The 23,846-nt window shown below is 38.6% G+C and overlaps 1 protein-coding gene across 2 annotated transcripts; it reads left to right on the top strand.

Moving 5' to 3' along the window:
• The first annotated feature begins 4,329 nt into the window (after window positions 1-4,329).
• On the top strand, window positions 4,330-18,335 carry ell2 (elongation factor for RNA polymerase II 2). 2 transcript variants are annotated; one of them, XM_066645643.1, is made up of 12 exons: window positions 4,330-4,495; window positions 9,753-9,800; window positions 10,421-10,542; window positions 10,654-10,817; window positions 12,677-12,936; window positions 15,102-15,226; window positions 15,366-15,432; window positions 15,950-16,550; window positions 16,729-16,789; window positions 16,996-17,167; window positions 17,320-17,364; window positions 17,508-18,335. In XM_066645643.1, exons 1-12 carry the CDS (start codon window positions 4,367-4,369, stop codon window positions 17,622-17,624), a joined length of 1,911 nt encoding a protein of 636 aa, XP_066501740.1. In that variant the 5' UTR covers window positions 4,330-4,366; the 3' UTR covers window positions 17,625-18,335. The 2 variants fall into 2 exon arrangements, with proteins under 2 accessions (XP_066501740.1, XP_066501739.1); XM_066645642.1 differs by having other exon boundaries at window positions 10,651-10,817.
• The last annotated feature ends 5,511 nt before the right edge of the window (window positions 18,336-23,846 follow it).

The raw sequence follows: 23,846 nt of genomic DNA, 5'->3' as shown, positions 1-23,846 counted from the left end.
TTCTCCCTGTGTCTGCGTGGGTTTCCTCCGGGTGACTGTCTGTGAGGAGTGTGGTGTGTTCTCTCTGTGTCTGCGTGGGTTTCCTCCGGGTGACTGTCTGTAAGGAGTGTGGTGTGTTCTCCCTGTGTCTGCGTGGGTTTCCTCCGGGTGACTGTCTGTGAGGAGTGTGGTGTGTTCTCCCTGTGTCTGCGTGGGTTTCCTCCGGGTGACTGTCTGTGAGGAGTGTGGTGTGTTCTCCCTGTGTCTGCGTGGGTTTCCTCAGGGTGACTGTCTGTGAGGAGTGTGGTGTGTTACATATGTAATGGCAAAACAAATGATATGTTGTTTAATTGATCTTTTACAAGCTTCTATCTTAAATTTATTACAAAAATAAATTATTACAAAAATAAATATTCAATTATTTAAATGTTTTGAACAATATTTTTCCCAATTTATTATAAGACAAAACAGGTGTCTTAACTTTTAAATACTTATAGGTCCACTTTGGTTTACGAATAAATCACAAATTTAGCCTAAATACATTTTAACCAATGCTTTCTAGTCTGAAACTCTCACAGTTTTATATAAAAGCAATCTAATCTCTGAATGACTGCATTTCAGTTAGTTGTTCAAAATCCCTTTAAATCTTTCTAACAAAATGTTGTCTACTAAGCTTACTGGGCCATTGAAGCTCTTTTCAAACAATAGGCACTAAATGAATTGATGAGATCCCATCCATTCTGTATTGTGTTCCCAGCAGGCAGGCTTTGGGATGGGCAGAACAGCCGCACGAGTTTGCAGCACTCCTCTCCTCTATCCAACCACCACAATAAGCACTTGTGTCAACAAAGAGGAGGAGCTGAGGAGAGGAAATGTAATCAAATGTAATGGCTCAAACGTGTTTGGATCATTTCAGTCTTCAGTCATTGTTCTACAGGCAGGTATTTAAGGTGGATCTGCCATTAACATAAAAGGATTGACAAGAACCAATCAAGGTGGTTTCATACTTAGTTCACCAAAATGTAAGGGGCTAAATCTAATCCACAGACATTTTCAGGTTTTGCTACTGCAACAACAAAGGCCTAAGCAAAGCTAGCAACAGCTATTCTGCTGTGTTAGTCTTTGGTATTTCTGAAAAGGCTGAATTAAATAGCTCAGTTTTAGATATTTCTATTTAAAAACTTTCTTTTTGTTCACAAGCCAACTGTGGTAATAATACATTCATGCTTATAGGTTTGTAAGAAAAACTGCAAGTACCACCATCACTTTTTCAAAATGCTTTACGCTGCAGCAATGCTGTTGGCTGTGGGGCTCTTTTTGATCTATACTTTTAACTTTCTGATTAACCTAATCCTCTCATTCCTTCACTGTTTTGTCTCAGACAGTATATGTGCTTGCATTTGTTTTTGTATATCACCTTACATGTGTATTCACAGTATCATTAAACACTGAGTTTTAAGTTAAAGGTGTGGCATGTTTTTTTTAAGGCAGGGCCTAATCTAATGGATTCACACTGGCTTCCCCACACCCAGGATTTGACCATTTACTACACCGCACCAAAAACACTGCATAATCACACTGTCGCCAGGATTCAGTGTGTGAGATAGTGCAGGTGTGCATGAGTGCACAAAATGCCCCAAGGATCTTACAAATATTTCCATAGGCCAACAACCTGTAAAACAGCCCAACCTTCACTGTCCGAACAGCATGCTTCTGCATGTTGTGCCTGACTAGTAAAGTGGGTAAAAAATGTTGGAAATGATGCGTTATGTTTGCTTTAGATAATGACTCAGTGGGACGACTCACACATGGGTGTTTAATTTACTGATGTATATTACAAATAGCCTATTTCAGATCACCTCCCAGACATTCCCACACTTTAGGCTCTAATTGTGAAGTGCCACACAAACAAATGCAACATAAACTTCTCACAATCAGCATAAATTTCTTTAAAGTGCCCCTTATCATTTTTGGGACACAGTGATCATTTTTGGCCTTTATTCATCTGTTTTATTTGTACCCAAACAATCTTAATACTGTTACAATGCACACCTTTCAGTTGTAGTAAAGAGATTTATATTTGCTTTTCTTTAGTCTTACCATGCAGAAATTACAGCATTAGGCATCCCAATGGTGGAGTAAACAGGCCAAAATATAAAATATATTTTCAACTCAAAAGCCTTTTTGTTCAATGTATGCTACATCACAAAGGTTAAAGAATATTGAGTTTTAGACCCACGTACACCAGTGTATATCCAGTATGGATATGTACAAATGTTGCTGAATCGTGAGTTCCCATTGTTTCATATTGTCCATTGTTTTTGTTACAATTCATATGAGCTGGACTACGTAGGGAATAGAAAACCATTTAAGATTTAGCCATTGTCCCTGACATTATGGATGCCACTGTAAGGTCATGTTTAACTTGTATTTATCAGTAGTCATCATGACTAGGTTAACCATGTACTGCTAAATATGTAGTAACAACTAAGGTTGGAGCGGATAAAATTAAACATTTTTACACATGTATAATTTATTAATGAGGTTGTCAACTGATTATAAGTAATATGAAATTAAATTATGATGACCAAACTAATAATTATTGTCATACCAGCAAAACAGAGGTCTGAACATAATAATAACAATGGAATTTTTCCTCATTAGCAGCACATTTAAACACAAGCACATGTCTGTGAACTTTTTGATTAGCCAAAGAACTAGAAAAGCTGCTGTTGAACATAAGCAAGGAGCAGACAACCAGAACACACATGCCTAACATACTATCAGTGTTTACTCAAACAAAACAAAGATATTTAGTCCCAGACAGAAATAACATTCAGTCACTGTGTTGACTTTTATGCAAATAAGCAACACACTATGCGCACTCATAACTTGTCAACTATGACTAAAATCAGTGTCTGTTTGTGCACAGAAATAAACCATTTAATTGTTATTATCCCCATTATTAACTGTGAGCAAATGATGTAAGAATTATTAGGAAAATTAACAGCTGTTAAGTAGAACCATTATTAAACCACTGAACTCTAATTACAGGTAGCATCAGTGTTAACTGGCTATGTCTTTAAAACTGTGTAAAATTATGCAGACAAAATTCATACTGAAAATAAAGTTACAGTTATATAAGTATACAAAGGTTTCATGTGCCTATGCAAATTTTGTAAATGGGCAAAATGCATGTCATTTTAATAAATTTGAAGCTATTAACACATTAAAATATGATGACAACTTTTTTATTATTATTATTCAGTACAAATGGGGAGAGTTTAATCATTCATATAATGAGTTCATTGGAAGTGATGGGAAATTCAAATTGAATAGGGAGTAGCCAGTAACTATTTATCACTACACAGGAAGTTGACAGTGAAGGCTACCCATCAGTCATTACTACTTTAGAAAGCAATGAGCAGTCAGATTGCAGCACAACAGCTTTATAAGCTTCCAATGAATTCCTTATGCTGCATTCAAATCATGTCAGAAATATCCTATCTACAAGATGAGCACACATAAATGCCACTACAATGTTGTATTTATAAATGGAAAACGGATTTTTCTGAGGCCCAAGTTGTAGAGCGTGTCAAGAAAACGTCATGGCAGCAATAGCACTCCTACAGTAGACAGTAAACATTTTGAGCACATTAGTGGTAGTTCTGGATATTAACTATACATTTTAAGCTTGTTTACATTCTGTGTACAACTTGCACTTATGTTGATGACAACTAGAAACATATCAGCATGAAAATACCATGCTAATTGATGATTCAATTATTATTAGGTGATAAAAGCATTACTAAAATAATGGGTCTCATTCCCTTTTGTTTTCTTTTAGTAAGACTAAATAAACTTTCTGCATCTGATGTTACACAAAAGAAAAAAAACAATGGAATTTTCGCATGGCGTCCATTTCCCCAGATATCACATAATTAATGTGTAGGAAATATAAAGGGCACTGCTTAGGACCCTGTATCTGGATGTTGTTGACGTCAGTGAGCAGAACTGCAGGATTTATGAATTCCTTTGGGACAGACCAACACATATAAAATAATTTTGAGGTTTTGATATAATACATATCACTTGTATTTATTTATTTATTTATTTATTTGAATAATTATGTACATATATGGTGAAAATGTTTGAACTTTCTTGGCGTCATAAATTTGTCACAGTGACGTGGTCTATGACTTAATATTTTGATTAAAAACTTTAATTCATGATCACGTAAATCATTTGTATGACAACGATGATAAAGTAAAAAGTAAGCTAACTTTTGACTCTGAGGAAGGAGAAGAAACTCCTCCCTCAAAGAGAGAGAGAGAGAGAGAGACACTATATGCTCCCATAGAGGTAATATGTTGGCTGGCTGGTAAAGATGGCCGCGCTCTCTATAGAAGGGAGTTATGGACTGAATTGTGGCCGAAATAGAGACAGAATCACCGTTTTATCCGTAAAACTGACAGAGACGGCCATCCGAGCGATAGAGAACTACCAGAACTGTAAGGTAAGTGGAATGTGCTCCGAAAACCAAAATCTGCCAATGAGTAAACTTTGTTTTCCACACCTGAGAGCTATTCGGCGGTGCCACGCACTAAAACAGTGAAACCAGTGAAGTTTAATTGATAAGTAATGTTTGACTTAATGATCCTTCACATAGAAACAGGCTTCACTAGTTGTCATCGTAGCTTTTAAACGAAAATTACTGATGCCTGGATTTAAATGCGAAGGCAACAGTGAATTGCCAACTCTGCAATCCTAGCACAAAATCAACCAGCGGTTTTCCTAGGTTAATAACATTACTAGAACTCACAATTCATATTTGTCAAGCTAAATTTTCATTATGCTTGTATATCAGGCAGGTAACTTTGTTAGCTGTTTGTAACCAACTTGGTTTGCCAGCTATGCCCACAACCATAAAGATAGGGCCATGTCCCCACTGCCTACATGGCGCACTACACAGACTAAAACCTAACAGCTCCTGTCCATAAGCAGTGTGTCTAAAGTAGCCAGCGACATTTTATCTTACAAAACGTATCCCTATCTGGACCTATGGTGCACAGTGTTTTGTGGGAAAAAAAAGCCCAAATTTCACAACTCATTGTGCACTACCTAGGGCACAGTGAGCCATTAAGGACGCACCCATCTCTGCTTACACAGTCTGCTAAGGCTGAGCCACATACTATCTGCTAGCTAAAGTATAAGGCATTAAATTACATAATCTAAAGCCCCAGATGAGTGGAAGCAAGAGAGGGTGTCTTTTAAAGAGACATATTAATTCTAGTGTTATCTGTATGTGACGTTCTCACTCACCCACCCACCCCGAAATAAAATAAGGAAAGAACCCCCTGTGTTTTCTGATTTTTGTTTGTTTGTTTGTTTGTTTTACCTGATGGATTATTAATGGTGTCCAATAGGCGATATAGCAATTTCTGTCCTTTTAAAGGTTTATATCACAACGTAACCTAAGGATCCAAAAAGATTTAACAAATGACTTTAGATTGGTTATGGACGTATCTGATGGTTTCCTAAAGTGGCTTAAATGCCCTACACAAAACTAGAGGTCTAAAAACATGACGATTAGGGCAAAATCCTTCATGTTTTAATGGTGTTTTTTGTTAAGCGGTGAGGTGATGACCAGCTCGCCTTGGGGAAGAAAAGCGAATTAGCTAATGTTAGCTGGCTGTTTCTCCCGAACATGAGGCATTTAATCCAGTAATATAACCGTCAATAAACCACAGGTTTTATGGATTGTCTTTTGTCGATGGTTTGTACAGAGATGGCAGCGGTTCTAAATATAAAGGCGAAGCTGGAACTTGGCTTCTTTCCAACTTTATTTTCCCCAACCCTGCAGTTCATAGCTTAGCCACGTTAGCTTGCTTACCTCCTGGATTAAATACATTTTAACGTTCATGGAAATCGTGGTAGCATTTTACTGTAAATGGCTTTACCAGAGATATATTTCCATACACGATGTGAACTTATTCTGATGATTTCTGCCCTATAGTAAAACTTGAGGAAACTTTCTAGCTGTCATTTACTTAACTGTTATATGACAATTAAACTAAAACGGTTATATCAAAACATAATAACCAAACACGTAAAATACCCGACTTTAACGTGTTGTTAACAGTGGCGTTGTGACAGCGGTGTCCGTTATAACTGAGGTCGCTTGGGTAATCGTTAGCTGGCTGTTTAACTTTATTCGAAATTTCCGTTCCACCTTAAAAGGTAAAGCAGTAACCCTAGTCCTAGTGCCTGCACCATTTAAGGTGGAAAGGAAATTCAAAAAGGAAGCGCTTCAGGTTGGGGAGTTTTAAGCCCTGTCAAAGCCACGGAGTACTTTATTAATTTTAATGGGTGAACAAATGTCGAACATAAAGCATACGATAAAACAAAACGACTGTAAAAAATCTGAGAAAAAGACTTTATTTTCGGGAGAATAAGGGGGTAGCAGGTCTTAGCTTGGGAACATTACACTCAGACATGGGGAAAACGAAGTTTACACAAATCCTTTCTCGACATTTCTGTCCGTTCAATAGCGAACACAATGCGGGGACGTTAGTTTAAACCGGGGGAGAAATTAGGAGGCCTCAATGAAGAGTTGCATTGTCTGAATTTTAAAGCGCTACACTGGTCAAAGTGCTTACGAGGCACTGTTTGACTTAAAGCTGCAGCAGGCCTATTCTAAAACTGCACTGGAGTTGGGGAGAAATGTCATTCGAGCCTAAAACACCACAGCCCATCATTTCTATAGATCCAGTGGTGCGCACACGTTTTCTTCTAGGGGCCAAAGTGCAGTAATTGTTGTGGACCTGTGGCCTAAAATAAAGATACAGCAGTACAGAAGTAGGGGTTTGAGGGAATTGATGTTTCTTACTGCTTCAAAATAATATTTTAATAGGAAGGTAAGAAATAAAGATCTATGGTATAAAACTGTTCATTCACTGATTGGGCTGGGTTGAATTGGAGGAACTTTGTGGCATGCCAAATCCAGTGCTCAGACTGGCAACGCTTTGCGCAGCCCAGTTACCCAGTTTAGTCTGCCAAGTATATACAAGCTAAAAAAAACGATGACCTCTTGAATTACAATTTTTGTTTTGTTCTTAAACAGTAGTCACGCAAAGTAAAGTCCAGACCTTTTATCTCGGTTTGCATGCTCAAATATTAGTATTGTTAAATATTCAATAACCAATTTGGAAAACATGATGAACTTGAATAGATGGCAGCCTCATTATATCTAAAATAAATCTGCATTAGTTAATAACATCTTACTACCTTTCTTGCCATGAACATTGCCCTATGAGCAGATATAAAGCTAAATTTTAACTAACTAACTATAATCAACTTGGCCCAAGTACTTTGACTGTTGTTTCTTATATTTTTAGAAATTCTTTTCTCAAAAAAAAAAAAATATGTTGGCCCATCTATGCAATGCCAGTTGAACCAAGGCTTGGTTGTCTAAACACTCATCCCTCAGTTGGCTGCAGTTTGCTTACCTTTAAACCCTTTTGGAAGCAAGTTGGGTTTAAACACTAAATATGAGAGAGTTCACAAAAGGTTAAACATCTACTAAAGATACATTGGGTCTGTTGAAAATGATCTTGTGCTTGTGGTATAATTTCCAAGCCAACGTATACATATTCTGAGGTTTAAAGTTGGTGGCTGATCTCCAGCTGAATGTGTAGGTTTGCTCTGTCCTGTCTTATGGCATGGAAACAGTAGGTGTTTGATATGAATTTGGCAGGGTCATGTATTGAGTTGGCAGTCAGCTTAGTTTGTTGTGAATGTGCATTGGAATGTGTGGATTCCTTTGGGAAGGGAAATGTGGCACATACTCCCCAGACGCCTATGTTTAACTCATGACTAGATCTTGCAGTATGATATTTAGCAATGCATGCGTTTGCTGATTTTGTATTCGTGTTGGAAAATGGCTCTAAAAATGAAATTAGAAATAGGTTTTGAATTTGGATGGTATTTAGATTTGTCCACTAATTCACTTCAGTACTTGATAAAGTACTTAGTCTAAAACCTTCAGCTCTTCTAAAGTTGAATATGTGCCTCCTATTGATTTTGCTGCATTTAAAACCAATAAGTATTTTCTTTCTTTAGATTTTAAAGCTTCTAAATTTGTGCATCTTTCATAATATTGTAGTTTTCCTGATTGGAACTACGACACTACGATTCTTGGGATTATCTGTTGTTTTCTTGCTTCCTTCCAGTGTAGAGCATTTGTTAATCATTATTAATCTCTGTGTTAAGACAACCATGACTGCAGTGACAGCTTAAGCATACAACTGCTGAGTCAACCTTTCATATTTACATGAATACGTGGTGGACCAATATTATGGTTTGTTCCAAACATATGAGAGAGTGAGTGGAATATATTTTCGATACACACTAGGCTGCCTAGGTCCTTTTAGACCCGAGCTAGCCATCTATGTCATCTGTCTCTCAAATCGTCTTGGCTCTTATGTGGTGATTTAGCAGTCATGAGAGATCTGTCTGGGCCTGGTTCTCCCTGCAATGTAATGTGATCAGTGCTGTGTGGATGTGTGTGGAGTAAGAGAGTGTTTGGGGGTTGGGGAATGTGAAACTGATCGGTTGTACAAGCCTCTACAGAGAAAAAGACTCCATACTGTCATTTGAATATAACTGAAAACGCGTTTGAGTGCACTAATAAAGTGGGGCCAGGTGAAATAAATATTTGAAGTCTATGACACGCCTGTTTTGAGGCCTTTTATGCATTTCCCAAATTCCTTATCTTTTTAGTCAAAAATAATTACTAGTCTAGAGATGTGTGTTTTGTAGGTGTTTAAGCTTTGGCAGGTGAAAGCATTTAAATGCTCTTCTGGTGTTCCAATGCTGCAATCAAGTTAAAAATAGCCTCTGTTTATTTTGTTCCAGAGCAATGGAAATTTCACAGTTCAGTTTTGAGACTTTGCTCCAAACTTCAGCTTTTAGTTAAAAGTTCAAGTTGGGAATAAAAACTAAAGGCGGTTCAGTCGCTCATTCAGTCGAACAATTTGATCCCGGTTGTGGCTCGTTGCAGTTAGTTAATCAGACATGGCAGTGGTTGTTTCATCTAGACCTAGGGTTGGTGTTTTGCAACGATTGTCTTTGTACATGTAGATTGTTGAAAATGCAACCCCAAGTTCTAGGTCCTGTAATGAGCTGGTGGGAGTTTTTCAGAAGTCATTGTGTACACAACTCACATTTGTTTTTAACTAGGTGTATTTTGTGCATGTTTCTGTTGTTAGAATAAACAGGCTTGTGTTTTTTAAAAAGAAAATGTAAGTGACAATTCAATTAATCATTTTTGGTAAGGGGAGATTACAGTCTGCAGTGTGCAAATTAGCCATCTGTCAAGGTTTGGGTTTCAGGTGTTTTCTTGAATTCCTTTTTCCTTTTATGTTTTTTGGGGCAAAAATATGTCACTAAATATGTCAAAGTTTCAGGTCTGCTGTTTGAGTGCATTCTTTGTTAGTATAGTTTGGCCTCAATGACATACCTAATGAAAATCATTTTTCAGTTTCAGTGTGACATCATTCAGACATCTTCTTTCCTTTTTTAATAATAATAATAATAATTGTCTTTTATTTTGTTCAACTGCACATGTCTCCATTTGATCCAAAATGCCACTTATGCCCCTTTGGTTCTGAGCCCTCAATATGTAAAATCAGGTCTCTCTTTATTTGCTTAACTGTTCATTCATTATGTTTACTTTAACTTCTTCTTTTTTTTTTTTTTTCCTTTTCTTACAGAATGTACCGTCCTCGCGGCCAACAATACATTTCCAAGGACTTCAAGGGGTACGTTCATAATTCATGATGAAAAATGTGCCCCATACCAAGGAAAAAATTGAAAGTAGGGTTGAATAAGCAGTCCAATATGACCCAGTTTATTGCGAGGGCAAAACTGTACTTGTGTGTCATAGTGCTCTGGTGTTGAGTAGGATGCTGCTGACTTAAATAACTATTCTGAAGCTTGACGGCTCTCGCTGTTCGTCTGTAAAGATGGCCTTTGACCTAGTACACCGTGCAGGAGTTCAGCTCTTGTCAGCCTATTAATACTGCCCTGGGGTTATGTAGCTAAGCTCAGACTGATTCTTGCCCACAAAGTCTGAAAAGACCCACTTGCACTGAGCTACTGTGTCATAGTCTGCCTGTAATTGCCAGTGATGTAACTATCATTAACAAAGAGTGGGCATTGAGTTTGAACTCAGGCATTGCAGAATTTTGTTTTGTTTTGTTTTTTTGAGTAGAGTTTTACTAGTTAACCATGTCAATGTGCTCAGTTAGTGTTCATCCCCACTCCTGTCAGTGACCAGTTTTGTATACATGCGTTCGGTTTTTCAGTATTTCAAGGTTCTTGTTGGTTTTGTGAACACTGTCAGTCGGGTTTATCCTCTCCTCCTGTTGTGGCCCTACAGCTTATTAAAATTCCAAAGATGGATGTCTCTGATGGATCTCATACCTTTGATTTTTACCTTTCCAATATCGGCAAGGACAATCCTCAGGGAAGCTTTGAGTGCATCCAGCAGTATGTGTCTAGGTACAATGCAATATTTTACCTCTTTTGTCCAAATAGAATCGTATACTTTTATTAAACTGAAAAGCAGTGTGAGAATTCTGTCTCTCACACCACTCTCTTTCCTTACAGTAGTTCTGGGGTCTCCCACTTGTCATTTCTGGGGACCGTTGAAGAAAAAATCACAGTACGTGCAACCAATGACTCCTACCAGGTGACCAGAGACCGGATGACCCAGGTTGAAGAGGACACGCGCAAGAGGAGCACTAAAGTCATTAAACCTGGAGTGCCGTTCAGAGGCAGGTGGCTCTCTCTTGACCTAACACCCTGCGAGTCTGATTATCTCCACAGTGCATGCATAACCACAGATAAAAAACAACTGCCAATTAGCAATAATGTGGATTAGGGTCAGGGAAGGAAGAAAATAAGTTAATCTGAATAATCCAAACTAGCTTAGCCTGACACTGTTATGTTTTACGAATCGCCATTGGCTGATGTTTGCTAACACAGAAAGTGAAGTATTCAAATTTGTCTTTTTTTAATGTCAATTTAAGACTTATATAAGTCTTGCTTGGAATAAGCTGTCATCCAGACACCTGTTTTAAAAGCAGTTACAAGTGAAACCTGCAATTTTGCATTATATATTTTTCTGTTTTGTTTTCTGGTTTCTTTTTCCCTGTGCTCACTGTTGCAAAGCTACACAGCTTTTTTCTCATTGAAGTTTACAGAGTGTGGTACAGCAATAGATGCAAAATGCTGAATATGCTGAATAGTCTGCCTTTTCTATCTCTCTATTCCTTTCCTAATACTGAAGCAGTTTGCTTCTACCAGATTTTGTGACTGCCAAGTCCATGGTACAAGTTTTGTGTACAAATCAGAAGGGTCACTGAACTAATGTTTTCCAAGTGTCGCCTCAGAAGGAGCCCCTGCCCCCAAGGTGGGCTTCACTCTTCTCATCACAGCAGGGTACTGCTTTGTAAACTGGAAAAGTCTGTTTCACTGCCACTGTGCTTCCTGAAGTAGCCGAAGGAAGCATTTGAATGAAGTGGCAAAATAAGATGAAAGGATTGAGAAAAACATGTAGCAGCTGATCTGAGGCATCACTCTCAACCTGTTCTTCTAAAATAAAAAATAATAATATTTTAGTTTTTTAATTTTGTGCAATCTTTTAACGCTAACTCATGGATTAGATCTAAACCTATTTTTAAGATTGTGACACGGATGTGGCTAGATAACGTGTACTAACCTCAAATTTCAGGTGAAAATTGCATGGAGTATTTCAACCATTTCTGTTGAACCATCTGTGCTCTTGCAATATGGGTGTGGTCATAAAACAAGGGAGGGGTTTATGGGTTTTTTTGTGATTGTGTTGTTTTTTATTTTTTTCCTTTTAATGTGCACAATTAACATCTACATTCACATCTACCAGTTTCTAGATATCTAAAAGGGGTTAGAGTATATATTCATGCAAAGAAATGTGCCTTAGACCAAGAAAATAAAGCTATCTAATGTACATTTGCTCAATTAACTATGTTTATGGTAAACCTGCCTATTATTAAAATATGATTCTTTTGTTTTAAGGTAAATGAAATATTAAGTAATTAATAACTCTGTATTGATCAAATAGTTTCAGTTGTTTATCAAATGGGCTGTTGTCTGTTCACACCCCAAGTTATTATTGGATGTCTTTGTGGAACTGAGGGCTTTTTTAAAACTTTTTATTTGCTAATATAAGGAAATCCAGTGATTGACAGGCACTGAGACAAGAGATTTGCATGTGCATGTTTATGCATCTCTTTCAGGACTGCTCAGGCAGAAGGTAGATGGGGAAATGAAAGAGATACAGTTACAGTGAGATGGAGGACATGAGATGCTATTTATAATCTTTTAAAGAGCTTTTTGAGAATGTTGGGATCTCCTGAGGAAACGTTTTGGTGTCTTCTGTATTCGCACTTACCTGGCCCAGGGGACAGATTGTCTTAATGACTCTACATCATAACCCCCTCTGAATCGTATTCACACCACATTAACTTCAAAGGAAAGATGCGTGGCGTTCTCAGCATCCCTAATTATGATTACCCTACTCATGCAAAGCCGCTACTGGTTGTCTGCAGACGCTGTTCTCAGCCATTTCCCTGTTTGAACATCGTTTGTGCAGGTAAAATTGCCCAGATCCGAAAGCCAGCTCCTTCTGCCCCTGACCCAGTTCCAGAGAGGAAACGGTCCACCCCCATGAACCCAGCCAACACTATCCGCAAGTGCCTTACCAACAACCCTGTGTCCCAGCGGCCGTACCGTGATCGCATCATCCACTTGCTGGCATTGCGGTCTTACAAGAAGCTGGAGGTCCTGGCCAGGTTACAGCGAGATGGGGTTAACCAGAAGGATCGCAAGTCATTGGGAAGCACCTTACAACAGGTAAGAAAAGGACGGATGTGAGACTATAAGGCTTTGATGAGGGGGCCCAGTTGTTACAGATCTATAGACTAGTCTTTTATTAAATTGTCGTTTATTAAGAGTAATTGTCAATGCACCAATTTCAACAACCGCTCAGTCTTGTAGTAAAAGCGTTTTAGCTTTAGGAATATAGCCTGGTTTATATTAAAATATCTTCGTTTTAACCACCTCATCAACACCTCATCTGTGGAAGATGTCGTGGAGAATATTGGAAGTATATTAAAGTGGCGAGTGTATATGAAAGGTGGCAGCAGTAGGGCATTGAGGCAGTAAAGGGGATGGGTGTTGGAAATGTACAGAGAGTGGGGGCTTAGGCTATACTGTGGTGAGAGAGCAGGACCTTGTAGAAGGTGAGAACTGGAGAGATGTGACTGACTCTCAAACCGACTTCACTCTTTCTGAGAATGCTCCAGCTTTATTAAGGCAGGGTTGATGTTTGTCCAGCTTGGTGAGGTAAGGGCAAGTGGCTGGGGAGTCCTTGCCATGTGCACAGAACAGCTCTTAGATAAAATACCAGACCCCACACATTGCACATTGCTGCACGACAGACAAACTGTTGGCACATACACCTTTGTGCCTAGAAATGGCAATCATATTCAAAATATGTAGAACCTGGACCCAATTTATAACAGTTCAGTTGTACATGGCCAAACTATTGTATGCTTGACCACTGCTTATAAGTGAGGTTTAGGCAATAAAGCACATGCAGTATGCATTTTTTTTTCAAATTGGACTTTTTAATAATTTTATAGATTAGCTGGAATTTTCATGACAGATTATCTATTTCTTTCATTCATTTTCTGTAAGCGTTTTATCCAGTTTAGGTTTGCAATGGGTCCAGAGCCTGCTCTGTATCGCTGGGTACAAGGCACAATGGTTATCTCTGTACATGCAAATATAAAATAATTTTGGATAGAGTCAGGGGAAGCCCCAGTAAATATCTCTGATTTTCTTCCACTGGTTTCAGTAAAGAACTGTCAAGACTGACCCTCTGGGGAAATTTGTGCTATTTGCAAGTGACCAATATGTGATTTCTAAGGAAAGACAAATTGGGAAATTCTTACTTGTTTTGACAGAAGAGAGAAAGGGAATTTGAAACCGTCTTCCTCATGATTGGAAGGAAGATGCAGCTTTTGTTTTATTTGAATTACTCGTTCTGGGTTTCCCTGTTTGTTTTATGTGTTTGCTTTCTCAATCACAGACAGTCTCTTGACACCTTTTATTCAATATAGATTTTCTTAATTTTCCTTCACGTTGAGAGGCTTGAAAATGAACGGAAAAATGTGAGTGTTTATCGTGAAATAGGAAATCCCAAGGTCAGCAGTTTTATTTTTATAAAGGGAACAGTTTCTTTTTACAAAATGGTGAAACTACAGATATGTATTATGGGTTGTGTCTAACAGATTTAACAGAATTTGGATTTATACTGAAAACAAAACATTGTCAGCTGTTTATCCAATTGCCTGGGTTCCTTTGAACACAGATTTGTTTACTGTTATTAGTCTGTTTTCTTGTGTGCTTATGGCAAGTTAAAATGATAATATGCATTCATTGAGCTCTAGTTATGTTGTTGAATACATTGTTTTTCATAAGCCATGTTTGTTTAAAAGTCACAGTTACAATTATTCAGGTTGAATTGGCTTTGGACTGCCAGCTCTGAAATCGCTGAGCGGTAAAATAAATGTGCATGGCTTTTAAAATGCGGTTTAGAACAATTCTCAGACAATTGGCCAATTTAATTCATTTTATAAAACCAGTGGGCAATCCAACATTCGCTGTTCCAACGTTAAAAACCTTATCCAGGCTGGTTTTATGCCATTATTTCTGCCTGTTCTGCCTCATGTAACAAACCTAGTTACAAACATGGCTGATGGTTACAGAAGCACTGACCAGGGACTGAAAGCTAGCTGGTTCACTCCAATGACAGGGTTGTACAATGACAGAGAAATGTGTTCATCACTCTTAGTGAAAAACACCTACTGGATGGATGGATATATATATATATATATATAGGTCTGTTTGAAGGGAAGCTCCCAGTCAGATTCTGATAAGGTCAGCAAACAGCATTAAAAAGGGTAGTCAATGAAAATATTGTCATTGCACTGTCTTCTGCTACCTTCCCTCAGGTTGCAAATCTCGTCCCGAAGGATAACTCGTACACGCTAAAGGACTTCCTCTACCGTGAGGTCCAGAGGGACTGGCCAGGATACTCAGAGGATGAGCGGATTCAGGTGGACAGGATCTTGGCTCGGTAAGCACTTTTACAATGGCAGCATGCAGAGAAATGAAAACGACCCTTCAGAAGCAAATGAATGTAGAATTAGAGTGCCAGCTTGATGATCCAATGGCAGAATTCAGGCTGAATTTGATCCTCTTGTGTCTCTCTGCAGTAAACTTGGCCGGACAGCAGATTCACTCCCTTCCAGCAGTTCTCCTAAAGATCCCTCTTCACCACAGGTCAGAAAACACACTCAACAGCTTTTACACACATCTGAAGGCTTTAATAATTAAAAAAAATATATCTGTGCATTTATAGTTATATAGTTTATTGGTGTCAATGTAGTTCGGCTTAATAAATAAAATAGTTAATTATTTGTTCTGTTTTGGACAATTAACCGCTAAAGGCTGCCAGTGACTTGGACATTTTTGTACACACTGTAATGCACCTCTATGTCAAACACAATGAAATGGATATATTTTTGGATGACATTAATCCGATTCATATCTCCATCCGTACTGGAACACAACTGCTGTATTAATAAAGTAATGTTTCTGGTGAATGACTGCCTCCCTATTAATGACACATCTGTGGTAACTGGGTGACGCATGTTTTGTAGAAAGTGACAGTCTGGCAGAAGTAGGTTTGTTTCGTCTTGTTGTCAGGCATTACAACCTGTTCCTCATTATTCTGGTTTGAAATTCAATTTTGTATCTTCCTGTTCATCAATGTAGTACTTTTTCTGTCTTTGTTTAGAAGCACCAGCCTGAGGGTGACTTCATCGACCCTCTAATGCTCAAAAAGCCACGCATCTCCCACTTCAGTAACCGAGGATCTCCCAGTTCTTCAGAGTGCCGCACCCCTTCAGACGTGAAGAGAGCTGCGCCACGTGTCAATGCAGCCTGCCCAGGACCCTCGTCTCAGCCCCCTGTCTCTCATCCGCCCTCTGGCTCCAACACCAACTCCCCAAGCACGCCAGAGGGCCGTGGGACACAGGACCTTCCCGTGGACCAGAGCTCCACGTGTGGGGAGGAGTCCGAACACTATGCCCCTCACACACTCACTCCAAGTCCCCCCCGCCAGACCAACCCCACCTGCTCTTCTACATCAGTCTCCAGCTCCTCTGTCCTCCCAGCCTCTTCCATGTCCCCAGCAGCCAGCAGTAGCAAAAAACAAAAGAAGTCCATGAAGCACAAAGATAAAGAGAGGAAGAAGGAAAAGGATAGAGGGAGGCACAGAGAGCGCCAGGTGGAGGAGACGAAACGGCCCCGAAAGAGAATCCGCACTGAGGCAGAGGAGAGATATGTCCCAGCCACCGTCCACAGCCCTGCTTCAGACTCGGAGTCACACGGCAAACGTGGGTGTTTACTTTTTTTCAGTCCATCAAAAATAGGGCAGTACTCGTTAACACAAAGCTTCAGATTTGTGATGATTTGAGTGTTTTCTGTTCAGGAAAATATATTTTAATGCATTGCTTTTCATAACTTTTAATTTAATTTTTTTTTGTATTATTATTTTTTTTCTTCCCTCTACAGACAGAACAAGTCAATCTGACTTCACTGATATTTCCACACCAGTGATTCCTGATTACATTGCGTGAGTTTGCTTGCTTCCAGTCAAACAACCTATATCCTTCTCAGCAGATATTCTCTTATAATATTATTTAAGTAAAAAAATTTTGGACATTTGAAACCAGTTAACAGGTGCAAGTGTGTGTGTATGTGTGTTTATATATATATATATATATATATATATATATATATATATATATATAATTTTTTTATTTTTTAACTGTTCTACAGTAAGTACACTGCAGTGGTGTCTATGGATCAGAGACAGAGCTATAAAGATGATTTTAACTCTGAGTATGATGAGTATCTGGTGCTTCACGCTCATGTGGAGGGTATAATGCGACGATTCACTCAGCTGGACATGCAGTGCAAACGCCTCGTACCTGGAACCAAAGAATACCAGGTCAGAATCTTACCAGCTCTGATTAAAGTCAAACTGCACTGACAGCAGATGTTCACTTGTTTTCACTTAGAAAATCAACACTTTATTTGACCAGGGTTGAATTAAACACTTTGCATACAACTGGCTATAATTAATGATGTTTCCTTATGAAGGAGGTGCATGAAGAGGTGCTGCAGGAATACAAGAAAATGAAGCGGGTATGATATCAATAGTTACCTCCTGATTGAATATATAAACAAATGTGTTCGTTACATACAATATTATACAATACATCTATTAATACAATATTAATAGAATTTGATTGTGCTTTTTCCCATACGCTCTGTGCATCTTTCTACAGCACAACCCAAAGTACCATGAGGAAAAGCAACGCTGTGAATATCTGCACAACAAGCTAGCCCACATCAAGCGGCTCATTGCTGACTTTGACCAACGGAGGGCGCAGTCCTGGCTTTAGATATTGAGCCAAGCCAAAAAAAAAGAAAGAAAAAAAAAGTAAAAAGGCAACAAAAAATAAAAACAAACAAGAGAAATGAACATTTTTCAGAGCAAGGAAAATATTATATCTATAACTACCTGTATTTAAAAGAGAAAAAAGGAAGATCTATTTATTTTGAATGGAAGGAAGATATGAAAGATTGAGTCCACAGATATAAAGTTTAGATTTTTTTTTTTTAAACTGGATGCAATGCAATACCAGGGGCCTTACAATACAATATGTATTTGACTTCCTGAAGCCTTTTGCACAAGGGCAGCACTTGAGCCAGTACGTGTGAGGAGAGGAGAACCATGGCCATAGGGAAGCGAGCAGATCCTCGAGCCATGATCCTCACTTTGTTCCAGGACTCTGCTTTCAGCAGTATTTCTGCTCACTGTGCAAATGGTGCCTTAATGTGTTCGTTTACACATGCAGCAATGTGGAGCCCGGCAGGTTCCCAGGGGCCCGGGACAGTGGGAGAAAAAAAAAAACTGCAACTGGTGACTGCTCATGCGCACATCTGTGGAAGGTGTTGCTGTGTGTGGGCAGATATATGTGCATACATACTTATGTGAGATGAGAGAAAGCAATAGATTGAGGGGTTGTCAGTGTTTGTCTTTGAGATAAGAAGTGCGTGTGCAAGAGAGAGGGTCCTCTTGTGTGTTTGTGTGTGTGCACGTGTGTGAGAGTCTGTCCTGTTGGGTGGGTGGGTGGGGTCTTGTGGGAAGGATATGGATAGAAGAACCTAAATGAGGAAAACGAAGAAAAAAAAATGAAAATTGGGGTGAAAAAAACAAACAAAAAAAAGCTGCTATAGTCTTTGAACAGCCAGAGCGCTCATGATCAACCTGGCTAGTGTTACATGTTCTTAATTTAAAAGAGCAGAAGGATCGGAGGACAGCTAATGTGCTTTCTCTCCACAGAACCATACAAACTAAGGTACTGTTGGACACAATCACCAGACAGAGACCTATTATGATTTTCATGTGTCCTCTGTAATTATTCATTGAGTTTCAAGGCAGAGTTTTTTTTTTTTTTTTTATGACTTCTGAATACCAATATGTTTGTGGTTATTTTTCAAAATTTAAAGAGGAAGAAAAAACTCTGATTTACGTTTGAAATAAGTGGATGGAAAATATGGAAGTGATCAATTATACAAGTCTTTATTTTCACGATCTCAATATTAGAGATGCTAAATGTTTAAGGGAAACATTATGTTTACAAAATCCTGTGTGAATCTGTTAATCTTTTGCCAAGAGGAAATCAAGTCTGTGTTGATTATTTGAAATAAACTGCAGACCATTTCGTTTAACCTGTTTCTGTCAGACAGTTTTAGCCTTCCTCAATACTTGATCACTTTGTCCATTCTTATTGTTATCTGAAAACAAAACGATCCAGACTTGTGATTTATAGATGGCATTCTGCAGGTGCATGCACTGTTTTGGCTCCCTGTGCTGCAGCCAAGTCTCAGATCACTACAGCCATGTGCAAAGTCTTACTTGACGTGAGAGAGAATGTTTGCTGTCATTGGTTGCTCCTGTTCTCCTGTATTGTTTGAGTATTATCTCCTCAGATCTTACACTACTGTGTGGAGGAAGAAAAGGGGGTCGATGTGGTGGTGTTGTTTTTTTTTTTTGTTTTGTTTTTCCTTTAAATATTATAATATATAATTAAGCAAACTGTCTAACCACTGTGTACTCCATCTGTTGCCTACAGTGAGTTAATACAGACGATGTGACAAGATTTCCATGTACTTTTGTATACAAACAGAATTCAAAACCCATTTATAATACAAGTCACAAGGCTTCTTTGCAAATGTATTTCAGTGTTAAAGGCTACAGATTTAATAGAGAGATTAAGTTGAGGAAATGAAACACTATTCCTTTAAAACCCATAAAATATTCAGTTTGGTTAGAAGTCTAAGTTGGCCGCTTTGAAGTTACCCACAGAGAAATGGATAAATCCTGTTCTGCATTTGGGTCTGTGCCTGACTTTGGAAATCTGAGGCAGTGCTCAGCAGATGGGATGCAAGCCTTTCCTTAGGGACTGATGCTATCTGAGTAACTAAGCAGGGTCTGCTGGTGCCTAGGCAAAATGGTTTTAATTTTTCTTCCCTGTCCTCTCCCTGGATAATTACATTACTCTTGAGTCCCAGAGGTAGATCTAGCAGTGACAAATTACAAACCAAAAACACTTGATGGTTAATTAGCAGAGTTCAGCAGCACTTTATCTCTCTGCACTGTTGCCTGCTCTCCTTTTTTTTCCTGAGCTCAGTGCAGCTCATCTTGAGAGTTTCTGTAATTGTTGGGAGAGCTCTAGGATTGACTGTCCCTTCAGGAAACTGCATTATAGTTTGTTGGGTTTGTGGAGAGAGCAAATTGAGAGGACTTTTTTGTATTTTTGGATGTGTACTTCGCTTGCACAAAAGCTACATTTAAGCTTATACATTTTTGGGACTTCCATGTAATTCCATTGTCCTTTAGAAGAGACCATTAAATGTCTTTATTTTAAAAGTGTTAAGGCATGTGTCCGACAGAAAACAAGCAAAAGTGGGGGTGGGGGGAGGCATTCGATTAAACCTCAGAAAAATGTTTTGATTTAGCCATTGGGGTGGGGTTTATTCAAATTGTTCTCAAGCGCCCCAGCCTGCTCACCTGAGACATGCATTATATCAGTTCAATAAAATGTGAACTTGGAAAAACCTATTCATGTAGTTGAGCATCTTTCCTGACCTATTTTTTTTTCTTTGCATCAAACGCTGTAATGGTTTCATCAGCCTACTAGAATATTTAAGTATTCAGAGACATACTTTTATTCGTGCAGAATGTCTGGGATACCAGAAGCTGCTTTTTCCAGAAGGATTTGCATTTGTTATTCAGATCAAAGTCAAGCCCCACAAACATTAAGAAATTCTTTGAAAGGTGATAAATGAGAGACGCCTGGAATAGAGCAAGGGTGTGTTAGTGACAGTTTTAAACGGTGACACCAATATTCCACTTTCTTTTAAAAATCTGTCACATTTATGGCATTTAGAAACATTATAATCCATCATTTTAAATCATATTTCAAGTAAGCTAATATTATGTGTCTTGCCAAAGGACTCTTTATTTGTGTAGTTTTTGATGCTCATTATGCTTTTAGTCATCAAACCCTTTGGCAACATTAAATAATATCTATGCATCATTTTCACTGTGTGGGGAAATTCTGCCTAAATTTCAGCAGCACAGCAGCACATTTTACTCACACCCAAAGGTTTCATTAGGTTACTTTAACGATAAAAGAAAGTGGATAAAACATGAACCTGGACTAAACTGAGTTTTCAGATTAAAGAATGTTCCCAGAGTATATCACCACTAAGTTTTGCCTTAATTTAAGTTTGGATCGTCCTTAAGAGCTGTGCGTTTTTATGCAAAGCATCTGAAATTTAAAAAAGATTTGGGAAATTCATTTTACTGAAAATTGTATTCTTTCTAATCCTGTGAAAATTAAATCCTTAAGGGCCTCTATTTTTGCTCTAATACTCATCTTTTGTGTAAATATCCACTGTATCGCCTGCATTTAAAAAAAAAAAAAAAAAAGCAATATGGCTTTAAAAGCCCCTCAGCTGAGGTGAGAGGGGGTGTGTAAATCAATTTTCCAGTGGCAAACGTAAACATTTTATTCTGCACAGCGAAATCAGGAGTGTTATATGTCAGTTTTCCTGTTGTTCCCTTGTTTCAGATTTCATGTCATTACCTGTTCCCCGTCATATGTCTCTCCATAGACTTTAATCTGAGCTGTTTTCTAATTCTGTGTGAGGGAGCAAATGGGTGGTTTACATCCAGGATAAAAGAAATAAACAGATCAACCATAACATTATGACCAACTACTTGTTTCTAAACTCCCGGTCCATTCTACCAGCTCCACTAACCACAGGAGCACTTTGTAGTTCTACAATTAAAGACTGAAGTCTATTGCTCCGCATAAATTATTAGCCTCCTTCCACCCTGTTCTTCATTTACCAGGACCACCCCAGAGCAGGCATGATGTGTGTGGTGGATCTTTCTCGGCACTGCAGTGACAGTGAGGTGGTGGTGTTAGTGTATGTTGTACTGATACACGTGGATCAGACACAGCACGGCGGTGCCGAGTTTTTAAACCATTCAGAGTCAATGCTGGACTCAGAATAGTCCACAAAACAAAAAATATCCAGCCAACAGCATCCTTGTGCCCACTGATGGACTAGAAGACGGCCAACACAAACTCCACAGCAACAGATGAGCTACTGTCTTTTGACTTTACATCTAGAAGATGGACCAACAAGGTAGTGTCTAACAGAGTGGACAGTGAGTGAACACAACCCTAACCCTAGCACTGGGAATGATCCGCCACCCAAATCATACCTGCCCTGTGGGGGTTCTGACCATTGAAAAACAGGGTGAAAAGTAGCAATGTATGCAGAGCCAGAGATGGACAATAATCTGTAATCGTAGGACTACAAAGTGCTCTTGTCGTGGAAGTGGACCACCTGAGAGAATGGAGCGTAAGTGTATAAACAAGGAGGTGGCCACAAAGTAACATCTGATGGGTGTATAAAGAGGGATTGTAGTGGATATATTTAGTATTTCCCTAAAGGTAATGGTAAGATTATATATTTCGTCAATAGAGTGAAATGCAAGAGGCTTATTGCTGACTTTGACCAACAGAGGGCGCAGTCCTGACTTTAGATACCGGGCCAAGTGAAACCGAGAGACCTTGCATCCAGTCTGTCAAATCTTCTAAAGTCTAAAGACCACAACCCAGAGGGAGCAAGGGGATCTTTATTTTTCCTAGTCATCCTCTCTGCCTATTGTAATAAACATATTTCAAAGCAAGAAATATATACAGTGTCCTGTAGTTAAAAGAAGAAATAGAAAGATATATATATATTTTTTTACTGTATATAATATTAGGGGCCTTGCAATAAAGTATGTAGTGGACTTTCTGGGGCAGCACCTGTGAGAAAAGGGGAACCATGGCCATAGGGAGCAAGCGAATTCTGGAGCCGTGATTCTGAAACGACCCTGCTTTTAGCGGTATTCTTTCTCTCTGTGGTGCTTTAATGTGTTAATTTACATTGAAGCAATGTGAAGCCAGGCATGTTCCCAAAGGCCTCAGACACTGAGAGAAAATGCTAAAACTTGGTGAACACGCATGCGCACATCTGTGAAAGGTGTGTGTTTTATTTTTTTCACTATTTGAATTAGCTCATTTGAAACTGAAGCTGTTTTGTATTGAATTATGACCCCCCCCCCCCCCCCGAAATTTGAGGTTGTTTGACCTAAAGTAATGTAATGATTTGAGTTCAGCTGGCTGCAAGGAAGTGTCCCTTCCTCAATCGTGTGCATGAGCAGGATCGCCCCCTGCTGCTGATTGGATGGAGCAGCTTTTGCTGATTGGTCAGAGCCTCTTTGATTTCCCATTTACGAAGCCTGGCCTGCGTACAAACATCAGCCTTTTTCCTGCACACAAACAGACCTTACCTGGAGAATGAGGAAACAGTTTATTAAAATAGAAATAGCTTAGGTATTCAAATACCACCCCTCCCCACTAAAAAAAAAATAAAAATAAAGTATAAATAAATAAATAAATAAACATGATTTTCATATATTTGAATGTTCTAGCATCAATATTTTGATATATTGGCCTTAGCAATAACAGTAACAACATATTATTAACAACATTTTCCTTGTCCCGAACTTTATTGCAGTTGCTGCAACAGCCTTTGATTTCTGTAAAAGGTAATTGTTTATGTTGTAACAATGTAAACTATGACGTCAGCCTTGAGAGGAAAGTGATTTTTTGATGTAAATGTGATTAATTTAATCGTGTATTCCTCCTGATCATAGAGTAGGTATATAGCTTTACAGCAGTATTTTACAAAAATGAAAAAAAAAAATGGTAACATATTGTGATGGTATAGACACTTAGTGATTGTAATGACAGGTATTCGTTTTGCCATCAAATGTTTACAAATTGTTACGAAATTAAAGACAAATAAAAATAAATGTATTTCAAAGTGAGCTTTTCAAAGTTAAGACAGAAAAAACAAGCCTCCAGCTTGAAGAATCACCCATTTCCCCTAAAAGTCACATAGAGAATACAAAGTCTGTAGAGGAAAGGCTTGAGATGTGTGAACGTGGGTATATGTAAAAACATTTAAATTTCATTGTTTTCAGCCAA

This window comes from Hoplias malabaricus, chromosome 15 (genome assembly GCF_029633855.1).
Source record: "Hoplias malabaricus isolate fHopMal1 chromosome 15, fHopMal1.hap1, whole genome shotgun sequence".
Classification (NCBI taxonomy): Eukaryota; Metazoa; Chordata; class Actinopteri; order Characiformes; family Erythrinidae; genus Hoplias; species Hoplias malabaricus.
This window is presented reverse-complemented; position numbering and strand designations above follow the sequence as displayed.